At 38.6% G+C, this 19,971-nt stretch overlaps 3 protein-coding genes and 1 long non-coding RNA gene across 5 annotated transcripts; 3 read left to right on the forward strand and 1 right to left on the reverse strand.

Moving 5' to 3' along the window:
- Positions 1–7,131: 7,131 nt before the first annotated feature.
- LOC128259129 (uncharacterized) lies at positions 7,132–8,293 on the forward strand. The gene is made up of 2 exons (XM_052991324.1): positions 7,132–7,311; positions 7,373–8,293. The coding sequence occupies exons 1-2, from the start codon at positions 7,299–7,301 to the stop codon at positions 8,146–8,148; spliced, it is 789 nt and encodes a 262-aa protein (XP_052847284.1). The 5' UTR covers positions 7,132–7,298; the 3' UTR covers positions 8,149–8,293.
- Positions 8,294–8,741: 448 nt separating this feature from the next.
- On the forward strand, positions 8,742–10,996 carry LOC128259124 (uncharacterized). Its single transcript, XM_052991318.1, has 7 exons — positions 8,742–9,393; positions 9,723–9,773; positions 9,832–9,969; positions 10,026–10,103; positions 10,160–10,234; positions 10,294–10,338; positions 10,397–10,996. Exons 1-7 carry the CDS (start codon positions 8,818–8,820, stop codon positions 10,616–10,618), a joined length of 1,185 nt encoding a protein of 394 aa, XP_052847278.1. The 5' UTR covers positions 8,742–8,817; the 3' UTR covers positions 10,619–10,996.
- A 384-nt stretch (positions 10,997–11,380) lies between these two features.
- On the forward strand, positions 11,381–14,394 carry LOC128259120 (uncharacterized). The gene is made up of 3 exons (XM_052991314.1): positions 11,381–11,597; positions 11,659–11,759; positions 12,430–14,394. The coding sequence occupies exons 2-3, from the start codon at positions 11,748–11,750 to the stop codon at positions 13,885–13,887; spliced, it is 1,470 nt and encodes a 489-aa protein (XP_052847274.1). The 5' UTR covers positions 11,381–11,597; positions 11,659–11,747; the 3' UTR covers positions 13,888–14,394.
- Positions 14,395–15,417: 1,023 nt separating this feature from the next.
- On the reverse strand, positions 15,418–18,096 carry LOC128259142 (uncharacterized). Of its 2 annotated transcripts, none has more exons than XR_008268033.1 (4): positions 17,169–18,096; positions 16,911–17,081; positions 16,457–16,782; positions 15,418–16,159 (listed from the first exon to the last, which is right to left on the reverse strand). It is a non-coding gene; the product is annotated as an uncharacterized LOC128259142 (long non-coding RNA). The 2 variants fall into 2 exon arrangements; XR_008268032.1 differs by having other exon boundaries at positions 16,457–16,832.
- Positions 18,097–19,971: the final 1,875 nt, after the last annotated feature.

Consider the following 19,971-nt stretch of genomic DNA (forward strand, 5'->3'; position numbering starts at 1 on the left):
TTACATATTACAAACATTTTAATTAAACTTATTTCTTACAAATTTATTTCTTATAATTTATTAGTACTAATAAGTCTTAGCCTTAATTTTTTCCTGTGCATGTTCGTGCTGTACTCAAATTGTTGTTAGAATTCCGCAATTTAGCGGTTTTATGGCCGCGCTTTTGATTTGATCACGAACCCATAAAGCAAATACTACATATTTCGACTAGAAGCCAAATTTGGAGAAACGCAAGTTTTCTTCATCAAAGGGGCGCGGCAGGTGCAGATTTTATTTTGGTTTTCCCACGCGCCTAGAAGCTATTTTTCGGACGAGGAATAGTCCCCCCAAAGGGGGTTCCCCCGCCATTGTTTCGGGTGCAATCTGCCATCTTGGCAGTTGGTCCACACTAACAAGCTGCCGAACGGTTCGCTCAGTTCCACCTTTATTATTTTTAATTGGACTGATTTCCCGCTACAGATACATTTGTATCTGCGCGTGCGCAGCGTTGACATATGGCATCCACTCGAGAGTCGTCGATCCAATCATCCTAGGCCATCACCCATCGACGTCCATAAAGCAAGACGCGACTGTACAGTAAGGCAGCTGGCCAAGGACCAGGAATCGAAATGGGAATCGGAATCGGAGTCATCTTGACCAGCTGTGTGTGTGGCTCCTTTCGCCGGGATCAAGGGAGGCCAAGGGTTGTCGTTCTGGGTTCTGGGATGTCAGGGTTGCTGCCACAAACTTTTCCCACGATTGCGTCAGCATCAGCTGCACTTTTGCTCGCTGTTTTCATCTGGATGCACTGGGGAAAAAATCACTATATGATTAAAATAACAAAAAAAATATCAAAAAATAAAACATGAAATAAAGGTCATGATATCTAAATATGAAATGTGAATTATGAATTGTAAATCATGAAATGTAAATCATGAAATGAAATACAATCATGCAATGTAAGTCACAAAATTTAAGCTATGAAATTTAAATCATGAAACGTAAGTCTTGAAATGTAATTCATGTAATGTTAAAAATGAAATTTAGATACGTAAAAGTGAATAATGAAATGTATATCATAAAATTTTTATTCATAAATAGTAAGCCATCAAACCATCAAAATAAACCATGAAATGTATATCTTGAAATGTAAATCATGAAATGGTAATTAAAAAACTAAATCATTAATGGTAATTCATATAGTGAAGGTCCTGCAAAAATAAATCATGAATTATAAATCAGAAGTGTCATTAAATTGGAATTATGTAACACTGATTAAAAATCTCAAATCAATTCCGTTACATTAGAAACTATAAAATTTACATATATTACTATATCTAAATACTATTTTAAAAACCTTAAAGTAAATAATATTAAATTAATTTAGCATATCTGTGACATTTGCTATTCTTGTTCATGTTTTTAAGCCTTTTCTATATTTAAAGTTCCTTAATTTTTGCCAGTGCACGCTATTTGATTTTCGCTTTTTTTCCGCGATTGTTTTTTGCGCCGCCCGGTGAGTCCTGGCGAGCGTCCTTGGGGTAGAAGAAGAAGTCGACAGCGGCTGTGGCAAGCGACAAGCGGCAACCTCAATTAGGGGTTGTCATCTGCCGGATCTCGATAAAGGAGTCGCTGACATACTGCGACATTGTGACGTCACAATGTGATTCACCGCATTGTGATTTCCCAGATATTTGCATTCATCCAATGCCCAGGTGTTTAGAGGCAGGACTCGACGCCTTCCAGTCAGCGAACGCCTTTGTCCTCCGCTTGACTTGCCACAAAAAGGATTCCTCTTTATCGACGGGAAACGCCTCTAAAATGGGTGTGCTGTTTTGCCCCGTGGGTAAAAGCCATGGGTTAAGCCTAGATTATGTGGGCATTTTGTCGTTATTGATTGCTAGCGGGGATCACAAATATATTAAACGATTAGGACTATTAAAATCCATGGGAAATTGCTGCTTTATAATAATAAACTTTTGCCGATCAAAAATGTGAATATATTTTATATTATGGAAAAACTCCTTGAGAATTGTATTTAATGTACGGATATTTGACGTGATAATTAAATACATATGCAATCAATGCCTTTCTGATACATAACTAGTTTTCTTTTTGTCTTAAACTTTTTCTAGTGCTTAGATTGCTAGCAAAATAATAGTACTAAATATTAATGAAAACATGTTCCCAATGCAGTTCCTCCGCTGCCATCAATCAACTTAAATTTTGTAAAACCATTTTTAATGCAGGTATTATCTGCATTATTAAGTAAATAGATTAATTTAACCCCATTCGCCGGGCCGAAGATCAGCCAAAACTGTCATCGATCTTTCTCCGATTTTCTCCGCGAAAAAAAAAAACAAAAACTGTCAAACGGCAGCTCCATTGCCGAGTTGTTAATCAGCCGAATCAAAAGTGTGCCAACCATTTAGACATTGAAGTCGGCTCAAGGATTTTGACAGCTAAGCTGACATGCAGAAAAGCGAGGGGCCGGCAAAGAAACAAATCCATAAGTCAGCCGGAGATGCAGGGAACACATGTCGGGTGTCTCGGAGTTTCACGAGTACATATGACTGGCAACCAGGTGAATATGCCAAGCTCAAGCCCAGTGCTCAAAATGCAATGAAACAATCAATCAAAGCGCTGAAAGAGGCTTGTCGAGCAGAGATCGAAGCGTAGAGTGTATGGCTATGAGAGCTATAGTAATGGGCCTGGCCGCCCGTCTAACGGTGGAACTGCGCACAAAAGGCACAAAATCAAATTACCGGCAATGATTAATCAATCAGCACGGGCACACTGCTTTTCTGAGATCACAAAACGAATATCAAGCTCAAACATCCCATTCCCATATATGTATGCTGGCGATACACTATTGCAAAAATAAGTAATTAGTACAATTATTAACAACTAAAAATCTTAACAGTAAATTTAACCTTCAATGTAATACCATTTGTTCTTTTAATTTGGGTAAAGTGATTCTGGGATTAAAGTAGCAATTAAATTTTAAAACTTGCCAAAGTTTCCAATACGTAACTGGCAAAAAATTAAAATACATTTCAAACGAATAACAGCAATTATTATTAATGAAAAAAAAATATATTTTAGATTAAAACTTTAATAGAAAATTAATCTCAGGTTGCATGGAATTTTTTTAGTTCGAGTTATTAGAAAATGTAATTATAAAAACTAAAGTTTTTATGTTCACAATACGTTTTTTTCTCTTTTAACAGCTAGTAAATCAGAGTGTTAACAACTTTGTCGTTTTTAAATATAAATTATTGTGATTAAAAACTATGATTATTTCATTAGGAATTGAGGTAAAATCTTCTTTTTTCTGTCTGTGTGGTCGTAAAGCCACCGCATGAACACGATATTTGCCGCTGGCCTCGTCTGGACCCGCTGATTGTGGGTGTGTGTGCGGGTGTGTGCGGGTGTGTGTGTGTGCCGGCCAAGTGGGTGCGTTCTCACAGCTGGATGCCCGGCGTCCAAATCCAAGTCCAAGTCAAAGCCCAACTGCCAGCAATCACGATCCAAGTCCAGAGCCAAAGCTACAAAGAGCGATACAGCAGCACACACCTGCGATCTCTCACTGCCCGCAGTCCCCTGAGCACTCCTCAAAACACATGCCACAACCCCATGAAACCCCCACCCCCCAACTCAAGCCCCCATCCCATATACCATATACCATATACCATACCATTCCGTATCCACGTGTGCGTTCTGCCCGACGTCTGGCCATTGGCAATACCAATATCCAATGCCCAATACCAAATGCAACTCCAAATCAATGCTCCTAGTCGCGGGCTCCTTGTGGCGGCTTCTTCCCAAAAAAGGTTTGTGCTCAGCGATCGTGCCAAAAATGGGTTTGCAACTGGAATTCGCTTTTAGCCAAGCAACATACTCGAACGTATGGGGACCAGGTTCAGCATCTCAGATCCAGCTCTAGCACCAATTGATGCACTTCAAGAAAATATTACGTTTGTAGAATGTCGAATAATTGTTATATCCTTGCAGAGGGTATAATAAAATGGGTGAAAAGTTTGTAAATTGTCTATTGTCTTGATCTGCATTACTAGACAAGTTGATAAAGCCATGTCAATTTGCTTATATGCATGTTGCGACCTTAGTTTTCTTCCGTTCTCGTTTATTTTTACACTTTAGTAATCTGCATGTAATTGGTTAGTTAACTATGGACTTTTAATTTGAAGTTCCTTTAAAGGATCAATATTTCTGCGAGTGTAAGGCCTCTGGCAGATCTGCCAAACTCCCAAGTGCAGGTGGCGATTGGCCAAGTCCAAAACTGAGATCGAAAGAGCAGCTGGTGGTGTGAACAGCTAGAAAGTTTTAGTGCCGGCATACCCGCAGCCATACACCGCAACTCCCCATCATCTGCTAGATCCTGAAATCGTGAGAATCAGTGCGGCAAAGCGAAAATTTATTTGTGTGCTGGCCTGGCCAAAACAAATGCCGCGTGATTTCAATCTAATGAAAATTTGACAAATAGCAAATGGGCAAGCTCTGGGTTCGGGGCCAATAACATACATCATGATCATGATCATGATCACATTGGCGAAAAAGGCACTTCCGTCAATTGATTGAAGTGCCTGGGCCCATGGCTGGGCACTGGCATACAGTGCCGATCCCGAGGAAATCACAGATCTCGAGCAGTCTGTCAAAGTCCCCGCATCAAGTTGTTTGGCTGCTCCGATTTGTGTCCGCTCGATGGAGTCAAAGTCGTGACCCGCGAACATTGAACTCCCAATGAACTGATCTTGTTGTCTACTGCGGAGCTCAAATTATGTGGATTCAACCAGGGGTTTTTCACTGAGCAAAATAAAGCCCATCTTAATTTCGTTTCTTTCATTACAATTTTTGTGAAATTGGATGAGCCCTTTCTATTCCAATGATAGGTTTTGAATTTTAATTTAATGATATAAATAATGTAATAACAAATATAACCTTAAAAATTAGTAATTATTACATTTTATTTACGCAGCATTTTCGGTTTTGGCCGCTGTTTATAATTTTTGGTTCATTAGGATCTTAACAAAATCAAAACGGCTTTGAATAACACTCAAGTAACTTTTCTTTTTGGTCAGATTAATCATAACCTAGTCCATCCTGTTAAGGTTGTATTTTATAGACTTAAAAGTTTTTTTTTATAACTTCCAAGTAACTTTTATTTTTGGTAAGACTAATCATAACAAAGTAATTATAATGAGTTATTATTGAATTTTATTTAAAGGATTTTTGTTCACAATGTATATTTTTTTATTCATTACTGGTTACTTTTTAAAGGCTTTAAAGTTTCCTAAATCCTTAATCAAGTTCAAAAATACTCCCATTTCCTTCAGTGGTTAGATGAAATATAAACCATACTGGTCGATTTTTTGTCTTCCACTAACTAACTACGGGACTTGAGGTTTTTGGGGCCCAAAGGCAGCGCCACACATTTAAGCGAAATGAATTAGAAATCCGTCTGCACGAAGTGCAATTTTCAGGCAGGCAGGCCCGAAAGTGTTATTACTGTGGGAGCTGTTCAACATAATGAAGCCATTGCCATGGGCAGCCGCTAAACAAAATCAAAAAAGAAAAAGAAATAGAGACCCCCGAACCATTGTCAATCATATTCAAGAGTTGATTTTCCCACATTTTATGCCCCGCTGATCGCGTTTTGGTCCGACTCCTCATGGGAAAATCAGTGAGTTGGCTTCGCCTAGTTGCGCAACAATTATTTGACTCTGGTTTTGGTAGGGATGTGTATATACGGAGGGTCTACAGAGTCCAGACACCTTCTACAAAGTTGCGCTTCGCTGAACCCCCTACCAAAACTTATGGAAAAAGCAGCAAAGTCACTCTTTCTGGGGTTGCAACTACTATGTACTACTGTTTTTTTTTAACATTTCACGGTTATTATCTGGTCTAGAACGGAAGTGCGCTTCTTGAGATCTTCTGACCAACTTTTTCACACATTCACCTGGGAGCACAGGTGCTACTGAAAAATATGCCAAAACATTGAAAACAATGTGCGTATGTAAATTTTTGGTTTCATTTTGAGCGGAAATTAGATGGACATGCTCGATTGGTTTGCTGGGGATAATGGGCTTTGAATTAGATTCCACGATATGACTTTTAATGGCATAAAATTCTACTTGGCTGTTGCCCAATAAATTAGCGGGCTAAGTATTTTCGAATAAGCAAGTTAAGGTAACAGGATGACGTAACCCTTGATCAATTAAACTTGTTTAAAAACATAAACAAATTTCTAGAAGTCTATATACAATATACAATTTTTTTTGTTATACACCCTTTTTCTTTTAAAAACTAATATTTAATTCATCAATAAAAATATTTTTTATAAAATTACTTAATATTTAGGATTTTTACATATTTTATTATACACAATGTAGTACAAAATTTCACGGCGACATCTAGTGTGCTTTACTAGAACCGCTGTTTAATTCTTTTTTATTCCAACAGATGGCAGCAGAGCACTAACTAACTTCTTGCTTTAGACGTTTTTGAAATTCTTTAACATCTTAGCAGGGTGAAACTATTTGGCTTTCATACATATTTTAAAAATCATTTTTCATTTTCCTTTAAGAAGTAACAAGGAAAGGATGCGATTTCATAAAAATGTTGTTTAAGGGTTTGTATAGAAAATAGTGCAGTGTCTTTTGATATTGAAAATTGTTTGGAAAGAATATTGAAAAGCAATATATTAATCAATATTCATGAGAGCATAAATTGAGGCTAAAAATTATAAAATTTTTAATTTTCTTTAACCTTGAGTTCCTTTTTCTGTGAAAAACGCAAAAAGTATACATTCATACATGTACATTTTTTTGTTACACCGTTGTTTTTAATTTAAAAACTTTGAAGGTTAAAGCTGCAATTTAATGATTTATTTTGGAGTTTTTGTGTTGTAGGCAGAAGGACTATTGCACAAAACCAAAATTAAGGATCATCGATCAAGAACTTTACCCGGGAATCTCTGAGAATCTACCAAAAACAATTTTCGGAGGAAAAGAATTGAAGTTGGTAATAATAATTTTCACAAGACTTGGAAATTGAATACTTAAAGTAATATATTAAATTATAAGCTATATTTAAGTAATAAGCTAACATACGAACGCGAAATTCCATCTCCAGTTTGTGCTACCTAAACGATAGTTATCGATTGATACCAAACGGAACAGCTGCTGGGATCATGATACCTTCCCCCCGCGATAACAATAGCCACGCCGTCGCTGAAATGGGCAGCCTAGGAATCAATACAATACTTTTTCGTCATTGAGGGAGGGTTGCTATTGTAAACAATGGACTTTAAAAGTAAGTAGAATATTTGAAAAAGTACTCAAAAGCTAAGCGTTTCTGTTACCTAAAAATCCAGCTGATGAAAGGAAGTGGAATTCAGCAAATACCCAAATGTTGCTATCCCTTTACAATGAACGACAAGCTGAATTCCGAGATCCAAAGAGAAAGATCAAGGAAGTCTGGGGCGATATGGTCGAGGCTCTACAAAGTGAGGGAATGCTGGATATTGATGCCGTTCAGCTGGATCGGAAATTCAGGAACCTGAAGAAAACCTACTACTGTATAAGGAACAAGCACTTGGCCAAGGGTCCGCAGTTCCATCCGAACTGGCAGTTCTACGACCAGATGTCGGCGATTCTGAAAGATGACCCCATCCCGTCGCAGCCTCTTAGCATGGATAATTTCTCGGCGATGAGAACATTCCTGTGCGACGGCGACGATGATACGGCGGACAATATGGTAATCAGCGATACGCAGGATGGCAGGGTGGTATCCTTGGGCACTGTTCAAAAAGTCATTCCCGGCCAGGTTCGTCAATACCGCAAACGAAAGTCGGCGGATGCCGGCCGACTGGGGATGCAGAAAATCCGAAATTTGCAAGCGGCGGAACCACCAAGAGAATTGGATCACATCACGGTCTTTAATGCCGCAGAGCCCGAAATGAACGATTCGGGGGCCAAGGATGATGAGCTGTCCATCGGCAGCATGGAGGAGGCCTTAAGGCACCTGAGAGCCCTTCAGGAATACGCCATGATCCAGGACAATTTTCGTGCCATCGGATTGCTCATGCAGGCGGAAAATGCCATTAAATATCCGCCCAAGAGCAACGATTTCGAAGAGGATCAAACGTAGTTTTTCCATAGATAACCATAAAAACTAGCTAGTACAGGAAAAATATATTTAATTAATTTTATTTCAGTAATGTGTTTGTATTGAGGTTTTAAAACGAATTTATATCGGTAAAGAATGGCCATAGTAAAATGGTTTAATATGAGTAACAAAAATGTGGTTTGAGTATTAGCTAAAGTCAACTTCGGCAATCTGGCATTTGGCAGCTCACAAACATTGTTGTGGTATGTAAAAAAAATTTATAATAAATAAAATAATTAAATAAAAATTAGTAAGAGGCTGGTAATAACTGTCTATAAATAATGTTTAATATAGTGAAATGTAATCGAAATAGTGTATTGGCAAAACAATCAGCAGACGCATAAAATGTGGTTGAAACATAGACTTAAGCATACCAGTCTGGCAACATTAATGATTACATATGGCAGCGCAAAGGCGCATTCATTGGTTGTAGGTAAAATAAAAATTAAAACAAAACTAAATGAATTAATTTAATTTAAGTAAGACAATTTTTAAACTAAGAATTTTAAAATTTCCTAAACTTTATTGATTTCCTGATATGTAATCGATAACTGCGAACTGGCAACACCCAGTGAAGCAGTTTGGCAATATCATTCGCAAAGTACGGCAGCCCAAAACACATCTCCGTGAAATTTTATTTAATATTGGGCCATGGAAAAACAAGCGATAACGGAAATATCGAAGTCAAGTATATTCGCCTTGGGTCCTGCCCCACCAGGATTTCAGGCTCCGAATGCGGTGGCTTTCGCCACCACGGAGTCGTCTCTTCGTGATGTCATTCGACACCTTAAAGATACGAACCAGAGACTCGAAAATGCTCGTGTTTCACTTCAATCGGAGAGAAATCCGGTGAAGCGGCAGGCTTACAAGGAGAAAACGATGATATTCGCCAAGGAACAGATACGGGCGAAGAAACTTATCGTCATTTACCAACGGAAATTGATTGACCTGCAGGATGCGGAGATCTCAAAGGTCACCCGACACCTGATCCAAATGGAGGATCTCCTCCGAGACGTAAACAATCGTTTGGGGAACTTGAGGTTCAAAATTAAAGCGGAAACCGATCCCAAAAAACGTGAGATGTACGTGGGCAGCTCCTTCTACATGGTGCGTGAGCAGCACAAGACGAAGGGTCTATGCGTGCGATGGAGAGATCGCCTGGAGCAGCTTAAGAAGGCCAGGATTAGGAAGGACCCACCAGCTAAAGATAAGCCACAGTTAGCCAATGTAAGAAATATTTGGACTTATCATTAAATTATTATTAGATCACCAAAAAGTTTGATTTACCAAGTGATTTTAACTCGAAAGTTTTATATCTGATTTTTACTTGTTGAGGAGCAGGTGATTTAAATAAATATTTAATTGAAAATCAAGAACAGTATTATTCTTATATAATTGAATTATATATAATAGTTCGCAAGTCATAACTAATTGAAAGCCTTAATAATTAAAAACCAATTTTGTTTCAAAACAAAAATGGAATGAAAAAAATAAAACAATGTTTTATAATTTAAATGTTCTAAAAAATTCCCGGTACGGATCTCAATACTTTTTAGAAACCTCAAGAAACAGCGAAAACGGAGCAAGCCCTGGTTTTAAAAGCATCAGTAAGTAATATTGAATTTTTTTTAAATTTAATTCTAAAAATTCTTAAACCAATTTTAGGAACCAAAGGCTGACCAAAATGAAACTGGCTGCAAAAGGTGTGCCTTCCTTACGAAGACGAATAAACAAGGACAAACTAAACTTTGTAAAATTTGTAAAAAATGGGCTGAAGATAAGAACAAGCTGAATATCAATTTGGTAAGATATAATTAAATTAAAGAAAGTGCCCATATATAATAATGCTATTCTTGCAGACTGAGCCAAACGAATTAGAATTAAGACATTGTGTAGATTCTAGTTTAAATGAATCTACCATTAAAATTGAGATCGAGGTGGGTTTCCCTAGTTAATTTTTAGTAGCTTAAAAACTTAGCCAGTTTTTTTTTAGCCTGTTGAAATGACTGAGATAGAGGAAATGAAGTCTTTGGAAAAAGAAACTGCCTCGAATGCCAATGTTAGTAAGGTGAGTTTTTTTATTTAAATTTTAAACTCATTTTTAATCTTTGCAATACGTTTCCATAGCCTTCGATAGTACCCATAATCGTAGCTGTTAAGTCCGAAGCCGAGGTGAGTTAATAAATCAAAAATCATTGGAGTTAATAATATAAAATTGCTTTATCATTAGGAGGAGAACAATGTTAGAAATGATGATTTGGTCGACCCTCAAGTAATCACATCCTTACAGAGTACACTTAAATCAATTGACTGTAAAAATATGGCTCTGGCACATCTGAAGATATTACAAGAGTACGCCATGTTAAATGATAACTTTCGGGCCATAGGCCTGCTTACTGAAGTTGAAAAATCAATCATTAACCCTCCCCAGAACGAAGATTTCGATCTCTGATTTGCTTCTTATAAGGAAAACATTAATCCAATCGTCAAAGAAAAGTTTTATTTGTTAAGTCGAAAAATCTAGTTGTTAAGTTTTTTAAGAAATTAAAAACACAAATGCAATTCACAGAAATAGTTTGAAAATATCGCTGTGATCAACATATCCCTTTAATTCCAGTTAAATTTTCTATGCCATAATACTATATATATATATGCATACACGTTTAAAATGATGATTGCAAACGTTTCAAGGGGTTAGAAACAGACAGAAGGGGCAAGACTATAGACTTAACTGGCCTAGTGTTGCTGTTCATCAATATGCAAAATTATTTATTTAATAGAGGCGAAAATGTCTCTTTTACTATAACCAAAAGTTTTTATACCCTCTGCGTCGCTATAAAATGTTGATGTAATGCTTACTTTATTAAAACTCAACAGATAATAGGAAGTCTTAGTTGTTGTTTTATTGGAAAACAAATTACAAGTTAAACAAAGCCCCTGCGACAAATTGGCCTGAAAAATAAATAAAAATGTAAAACCAGTTCTCGGTTAGATTACAGTGATAAGGCGATTGGTCTATTTTGGCATGAAAATCCACAAACCAGTTATAGCCGCTTTTGGGAGAGTCAAAACAACAAAACGACGCTCACTTACCAAGCACTATTTACTCGATCCGTTTAAAAATAAAACCCAAGCAAACCATTCCATACCCACATAGAAATGTATAATACTATAGCTCTGTTCGGGAGGCAAAGAGAGCTTAATCTCTCTCTCTCTCTTAAATATAATCTCGTCGAGCGCGTTTTTTATTCTCCGGCGAGCGTGAGAGAGAGTCGATCCCATCAAAATTTTTTGGCTCACATGTTCATGTATTAGTCTTCGATTTGCATTCACTGGAAACGTGCCTCCGATTTGTAAAGTTAATGTGCCTAAAAAACTGCTTCACATTTGTCCAAAACTAGTTTAAATAAACTAACAGGTGCAGCTAAGAGGTAAGAAATATTTACGTAAGAAGTATTTTTATATCTCTACTATATCTTTCTTTATGCACAGACTTTCTCAATAGCATTGCATGAGGGAGAGGAGAGCACGCTAAAAGAGAGTGGAGAAGAGCGGGACATTGTTTTTGTGTGTGAGTGGAAATGTACTCTGACGTAAGTACTTTTGCAGTACTATGATTCGATAATCAAAATGTTACTCAGTTTTGACTGTTGTATCAGACTTTTTTAAGAACATGCACTGGAAAATATTCTAAGAAGCATTTAAAATAAGGCTGTATTTCTTTTAGAAAGGGAATATTTAAACAAGACTTTCAATAAATACAATTTTGTATATTGCCGAATTATGTTAAAGAAAAAAAACACAGAAATGGTTTAATATATTACTTACAAATAATTTAATTGTTTTAAAGAATCAAATAAATATTACTTAAATTAAAATCTTTCAAAAATAATAGATTTAGCAATCAAAGATCCTGACAAATTTAGGTTATTGTGGTAAAAGTTTATAATTGGTAAAAATAATAGGTTATACTTGGTAAAAGTAAACTATTTTTGTATTTTTACATGTATTAATTTCTTTATTTTATCTGATATATGAAATCATTTTTTTATTTAAATTTTTAATTTTATTCTGATGTTGACCTGTTTAAATATTTTAAGGAGCACAACGTTGTTTTTCTTTAAAATACATAATTTTCGTTAAATTAGTATTGGTTTAAAAAATGTATATTTTCTTCTATTTCCGTGGCTATTAATTTTGACTCCATTTCTTTACTTGAACTTTTCAAAGATACGTATGAAATTGACCACGATCCAATTGCAGAATGACGAGACGCACGATAACTCTAGTGGATCACAGCGCATCCGGAATGTGTTGACTCTGGAGGAGCGGGTGGCCGTCATCCGGCAGTACGACATCGTGCCCATGTACAGCAAGATTGCCCGGAACTTCAACTGCAGCTGGGAGCAGATCAAGAGCATTGTGTCCAATCGCGAGGCGATTCTGGAGTTCCACGAGGCCACCAATCGCATGAGCCAGCCGGCCAACAAGGACGGCGAGCTGCGCCGGCGCAAACTGAACTTTCTGGGCCACTGCCTGTACGAGTATATCCAGAGGGCCCAGTTCTATTTGCACAGCGATGTGAACGAGGAGATGATCCGCAACCGGGCGATAGAGTTCCGTGACCTGATGAGAATCGAGGGCTTTGTGCCGAACAAGCCGTGGATCAATCACTTCAAGGCCGCCTACAATATAACCCTGTCGAATCGTCAGATCACGATAACCCGTCGACCGCCACGATCGATGGATTTGAGGGACATAATGTCCTATTGTGGGCGACATACGTCCATGGCTTGTAGTTTGGTGCCCCGATCGCCGGAACCCAGCGCTCCCACGACCAGTGACCAACGGGCCATCGATCGACCTTTGTATCGCACCAAGACATTGGTCACCACATCGTGTCAAAATCAGGCCACCTCGGATGAGGTGCATCTGCGACGCAAGCGGAAGATAACCTTTCTGGAGAAGTGCTTGTACGAGTACATCCAGCGATCGCAGCTGCATCACAAGGGCAGACTGGATTTGGACAACCTGCGAACAGTGGCCATTAGTTTGAGGGACATTCTGAAGATCGAGTCCTTCTTTCCCGACAAAGTGTGGTTCAATCACTTCAAGAGCCGATACAACTTTACGTTTTCCGTGGGCGTGCCGATGACCAATCGCCGAGTGCCTCTTTCCCTGGACCTTCGGGATGTAGTCAGTTATTGTGGTCGGAATGAACATAAAATTACCCTGGCCCACAAGAAAACACAGGATGAGCTGGGAGCTGGCTTTGTCCACTTACCGCCGGTGGAACAAAAGCACGAAGAATTGGAGCCCGAGGAGGATGACGATTGTGTGGCAATAGAAGTGCCGCAGGAACTCATAGAAATTAAGGACGATGAGGATGACGAGCCACCGGAGAGGATAGCTAAACGAAGATTGGAGGAAGATGATGGTGATCCAGTAGCCTGTGGCCTGAAGATACAAAAGATTCAATCACTTAGTGATATGCAAATACCACCCGCCCATAGTCCCGGTCACTATTCAGAGACCAGCGATGAGGCGCATCTGCCACGTTGCGTGGAAAGCTACAGGGATGCACTGCGCCTGCTAAAACCCCTGGAGGAGTTTGCTCTGATGGAGGAGAACTATCGAGCCATCGGACTGCTCACCCAGCTGGAGAAGATCTTTGAGAGCGGAGCAAAAAAACATGCCGAAAAGGACACCTCCGTAGAATAGGAAAACAACCATAAACTTGTGCCTTAAGTTCAAAGATGTAACATACCATAGGTAGTTTGTATGTCGCCAACTATATCAGGAAAATCAAGACTATGAGCCCAAGAAAAGAATAATCGAACTGATCCAATCAAAAACTATATTCACACAACTGAAAGATAATAATAAGCGCATTGCCGAATTGGACTCTGAAATAAAGTTCCTACATGAAGTATTCGCTAAACTAAATGCTGCTCATCTCGAAAGTAGAGAACAACTGAAAGAGAAGAAAAGAATACAAGTGCAGGAAAATCAAGATTGAGATCGAGAAAAGAGTTAACTAACAGATCCAATCAAAAACTATAACCAAACTAGGTGAAAATGTGGCCAACGACGCATGTATCCGCTTCAAAAATAGCTTATAACTAAGTGAAAGAGAACAATTTATATTGAGCAAGTCTTTTTACGAACGATGTCATTATTTACAAACCTTGAATCTGAGATGAGGGAAGGTCATAATTTGAAAATTGAATTTGGAATATAATAAAAAATAAATATATATATATTTATATATTTGTTAGAACCCTTATTTACACTTATTTGTAAGAACTCCAAGGGTATATTTCGTGTTCGTTTCCTTTTAGGTAAACGTTAAATCCATTATAGGGATTGTCAAGCTGACAAAAATATCCTTGATTTTGGGGGTTGTTCCCCCGGCCTTTGACCAGGTCTTATAAATATAATCGCCTGTCATTTTTCTACTCGCCTTAGCGAGAAGCACAATCAGCGCCAAAACTTTACGTTCGTCCTCTAAAACTTTATGCGTCCTGCCTGCCAAAGGATGCGGGATGTGGGATGAGATGGAACGAGTCCGAATGACCTGCAGCGAAGTTGAAGTGGAGCGTGCGTGGAACAGAAGCTCCGGAAGTGGGCAGATGGAGAGGGAATGGTGCCCTGTAGGTGCTACATCAATTCTATATGGGTAGTACAGCTAGAGGTGGGCTAAAAATGAAAGGGGAGGGGCGAAAAGCGAAGGACGAAAGGCGAGGAGCGGATGCCAGCAGCGTAGCATCCCGGCGAGGGAGCTTGCGGTGCCAGGAGGTGGACGCTCCTCACAGTCGCCATCACAGATTGTTAAGCATATAGAGGCACTGAAAAAAACAGTAACACATCCTGTTTTGAAAGCGTATAAAGTTAAGGATGCTTACTTTGAAGTCCTTAAAGCCCTTAATATTTGTATTTATGACAGAGTAAACCAAAATGTCGGTTGGTTTTAAGATTAGAATTTAACATGAACCAAATAAAAAAGGTCTATTAATTTTAATGTGTACGACATTGTTATAACAATGTTCTTTGGCTTCTTATTGCATTTGTTTTAATTTTTATTTAGAAATTTTTGCAAGAAAATGCAAGTTTAAGTATATTTTGCCTTTTCCTTTACTAAAATGTCAATTTTCATTCGCAAATGTAAGAAAGTGCAGCAAATTTTTCCATAACATGAAGGTGTACTGAAGTTTTTGCAGTGTAACTAAAGACTCCTTTAGTTTTCTCCCCTCGGGCATTTATTAAGTGATATTTAGTTATAAATTTTGCAGTGTCGATTGAGGGCGCTACGGTAACACAATTGGGTCTATGAAACGTTGCAAACGCCACATTGCCGTCAACGATTGCTGCAAAGTTTCGCCATACGATGGCAACCCTCCTGGGCAGCAGAAAATGAAGCTGAAGCGACGGGAGCAGGAGCTTCAGGACTTTCGTTTCAAGGATTTCCGACCGACGTCGTCCGACTCGTCTGACGGCTTGACTATAGCACTCGCAGAAGCGGAAAACCTACGAGTGTGTAGGGTTAGGTGTGCGGGGCTTAGGGGTTGAGGGGTTGAGCGGGGTCTTCCCCGATAAACGTGGAAGAAGCAACATCAATGCAAACACAACAACTTTGGCTCAGGTTACTGCCACACGGCTGCGCCCCAAAACAAAATTGAAACCCCAGCGCGTTAAGAGCTCTGACATAAAACCCTGAAAGCGGAATTGCCGCTGAGGGATATACGACGAGCAAAGGACAGACTATATATACCTCTACCTCAACTTCAACTTCATCCTCATTCTCGTCCTCTGTCTGCCCGCCGCTTCTTCTTCTTTTTCCCTCGAGAGTTGTTGCTGGGGTTCGGTATATATACATATATAGTACGGTAGAGTACATAGGCCAATCGCAGGATGGTGAGGATGTATAGCCGGAGGGCATGTAAAAATGTACACGGCCATGAGCTTTTTGATGTTACGCAATTGTTTGTGATCGCTGAAATTACAGAAGTATATAATAGGGGTAGTGCATTGAAGGGATTTTGGGGTGAAACAGGAAAAATACATTTGATACTCTTACAAAGAGTGCTGTTATCAAATCGATATCTTCCGAAAGGGATTTTATAAAAAAAAAGTCAAGAAAATATGAAAAATAAACACAAGTAACATAGCTGAACAATAAAATCTCATTATATCCAATTCTCCTCAAAGTTATTCAAGGTCTTAAAAACATCCTTACTTATACCAAGCATACGAAAGAGTATTTTAATGTTTAACAAAAGTCAATGCTTACCATCCTTTTAATAGACTTATATTTAAGAGCCCTTTGCCATTTAATTGTGTATTGCATTAAATTGGTGAACGTTTTAATTCCTCTGTATTTATAAGAAAAATCGTATGGCGTAGCATTTTATTAAGATTATAAATGTTAGAGCCCTGGGGCCTCTTCTATTTATAGCATTTATATGGCGCTCCTGGGTGTAACTTTTTTTGTTGTGTCAGAATCATCGAGTCCCAGTGGTTCCAGGCACTTTATTCACCCACAAGGGTGGGTATCGAGTATGGCGTGACTGACGGCCATGCAATGATTCCCAAGGTTTATGAAGGTAATTTTATCTCCTATATATATAAAAAAAAGTTTTTCATTGTTTAATCTGCAGATTTTAAGTCTGAAGATACAAATATAAGGAAATAATATTAATGTACAAAAAATAGTAAACAACAAAATTCAAAGAATTGTGATTTACCTTTATGTGGTTTTTCAACTGGAGAAACCTAACCACCATATTAAAACTTTGCCTATTTCGGTTAGTCACCTTCAAGAGATCATTCGCAATATCGGGGAAGTTTCCACGGGAAGAACAAAAGTCAACCATTCAATTACCTATTTCGTCATCTCCCCTCTATCCATTGGCTTCCTGTAAATGTATTCCATTTCATTTATTTACTTTGGCCGGCGGTTAGTTGCATATATAATATTGATTCTTTTACCATACCAGACTCACCCATTCGACCCCCTTAATCCACAAACATACATATACGATGCCATAATCGTTTCCATTGTATGCCAAATATGAACGGCTCGCCAAAACTGTAGACCCCGGCTTAAGAGCGACTCTACGAATACCCGTTCATCTAGAGTGCAGATATATATACTCGCATATATACATTCCGAGCGGAAAACGTGAGAACCTGGACTGGATCTGAGATGACTATGGCAATGATGGCGAAACAAGTCTGTTGGTTCTCTGAAACTGAGTCTCTGGTTCTGCTATTTAGCTTTATACCCCGTACTTCTTATTTGGGTTGTCTCTGTTCGGCATAAGCCTCTTGGGCTTTTCGAAGCGGCAGGCAAACGATGACGACGATGATGGCCCTTGAGCTGAAACTCTGGAGGTTCTGATGATAATGACGATGTGCTGCCCTCAGCTTCCATTTCAGTCCCCGGCTTTCAGTCATGCGCCGCTTCAGCGTTTCGAGTTCGTTTTCTGTACTCGCTCTTCGTTTTCCTCGTTCTTGCAGGCACCCAGCTTTCGATAGATGCTAATCTATCTTTATTGTGCAAAAGATGTCGAGAGGATTCGAACGAGGGTACCTCCAAGAGCCGCGTTTCCCTCCAAACCCCCGAAAAGACATACCACGAAATAAAATCTGACAGCCGGGCACTCTGTCAGTCCCTCAATCTCAATCCCTCAGTGGTTCCGACTCCTTTCGGAAGGCCGCTATAAATACCAATCCAACCGTCTTGGCCAACGACATGTATTGGATTTCGCTGTTGGGTTCGCTTTTGGTATGAACAAATCGATTTGTTCGTTTTATGAATTGAAAGTAAATCAAACAGTTTTTGCGCATGTTTGTCTTGCTAGAGATGACTAACCCAAGGGATGACTAACCCAAGGGATTCCCTACAACATATTAATGACAGTAAGGGGATTTGTATGTACCATCAGGGGCTTTAAATTTTTAATTGGCATTTACTTAATATTATGAATTCTATTTAAGAAAAAACAAATATAAAAATCTGTTGTATATTATTTATAGATTTAATTAGAAAGAGGTATTCATTTTTTTCTTAATACATATTTTTAAATATCATACAATATTATATTTATTTGTTTTCTATGATCGCTATGTGTGGTATACTATAAATTAGTTAAATATATATAATCATTAAATAATTTCAATAATTAATACTTTTCGTAAATCATAGTTTATTGGTGGCATGGGTGACAAATCGCAGCAAGAGTATTGATGGACCGCCTTAGATTTAATCAGCTTTGTTTTTATTTCCAGTACTCGTTTCTTTTATTTGCAGGCAATTATCGTTTCGTTAGAATTGGTAGGCATCACTTAAACACATGAGAATTTGTATTGCGGCACTATGACTAAGCGCCACCTACAAACAATTATGGACAAAAAATTAAAAACTATTTTATAGTATCTTAACTTATCTTGTTAAAAATTTTTAAAATTTTCAAAAGTAAAAGTAAAAGTAAAATACACAGCTATATAGATTAGTTACAACTTATTAGTAAGTGATAATATTACAACTAACCCTATTTTAACAAATATAAGTAATACACCCAAAAAAAAAAACTAAAAATATAGATTTAATAAGTGTGTCTGGAAAATAAGCTACAGACAGTATTAAAGTAGTAACATTAACTCAGAACTTTTGAGAAATTTTTAATACGCAATAGTTTAAAATTTATGTAACAATAGCTTAGTTTCTATGACAATATTTTTTTTTGGGTGTAGATAAAATAGTTATTTTTGTTGATCGCATACATTTCATAATCTCCAATCCGAAACTGATTTTCCCAATATTCAGTTGCCACCACCTCAGTGTAAATGGAACGATATTACACCACCGAGTAGTTCAGGGCATAACACGAGATGTAAAACCCCGATATGGAAATAGCAATAAACTCGTCGTAGTAGCGACAGCAATGAGTTCACATGGTACATGGACGGTGGCAGGGGATTGGAATCGGAATCGGGATTGGGATTACTAAACAGCGGCGTCGACTGTGCTAACAAGGGGGCAGTGGCACGGAATCGAGAATCGCATTCCAGGCGCCAGGGGAAACTGGAAACTGGAGGGCAACTGGAGTGGCAAAAGGCACAAAGGAAATTACCAGGAAAAATTCAGGTCCCTATGGTGCTTTTGGGTGCGACAGTCGTCGCATAGATACTCACACACACAGCTACAGCTACAGCTACAGCTTTATAGGGACAGATAATCAGGAAACCCGACTGAACGACCGACTGACGCTGCAGGCGGACATCACATATAGATTATAGCGAGCAGCACAATGGGGCACAATGAGCAAAAGATGCAGAGATACCAGTGGAGATACTCGCGTACATACCTTCAGCATTCGGTCGAGGGACCGAAAACGGAACACTGAGACCGAAACCGAAACCGAACCTCAAACTGGCATCGCATCGCAATGGAATCCAGCGAATAACAGAGGCCAAGGCCCGGGACCTAATCAAAAAAGGTAATGGAAAAATACTATCTCGGGTCGTGGCAGCGATTTCACAATGCTCACTCTGTCTCCCGGGGGATGGCGGATAGTGGGGGAGGGATGCGATGCTAGGTTCAATATAATACATAACCATAATAAATTCCGTGGCTAAATCCCCGCATCTGGCTCTCCAAAAAAAGGTCATAATAGATGAGCTTAGTCGAGCTCTGGGCGAATGGGCAGACCTCCCACTCACAGTGGAACATTATTGTATATAGTTGTGTATTATGTCATTATGTTTAGTTTCAATAAAACAAAACACTTTTTGTTTGTGAGG

The sequence above is a fragment of the Drosophila gunungcola genome (assembly GCF_025200985.1).
Source record: "Drosophila gunungcola strain Sukarami chromosome 3L unlocalized genomic scaffold, Dgunungcola_SK_2 000005F, whole genome shotgun sequence".
Classification (NCBI taxonomy): domain Eukaryota; kingdom Metazoa; phylum Arthropoda; class Insecta; order Diptera; family Drosophilidae; genus Drosophila; species Drosophila gunungcola.

Bases quoted from the DNA above. Each gene is read 5' to 3' on its own strand.
- LOC128259124 (XM_052991318.1), top strand. From the start codon at position 8,818: ATGGAAAAACAAGCGATAACGGAAATATCGAAGTCAAGTATATTCGCC. The intron at 9,774-9,831 runs GTAAGTAATATT...AACCAATTTTAG, and splicing joins CCCTGGTTTTAAAAGCATCA to GAACCAAAGGCTGACCAAAA. The intron at 9,970-10,025 runs GTAAGATATAAT...CTATTCTTGCAG, and splicing joins ACAAGCTGAATATCAATTTG to ACTGAGCCAAACGAATTAGA.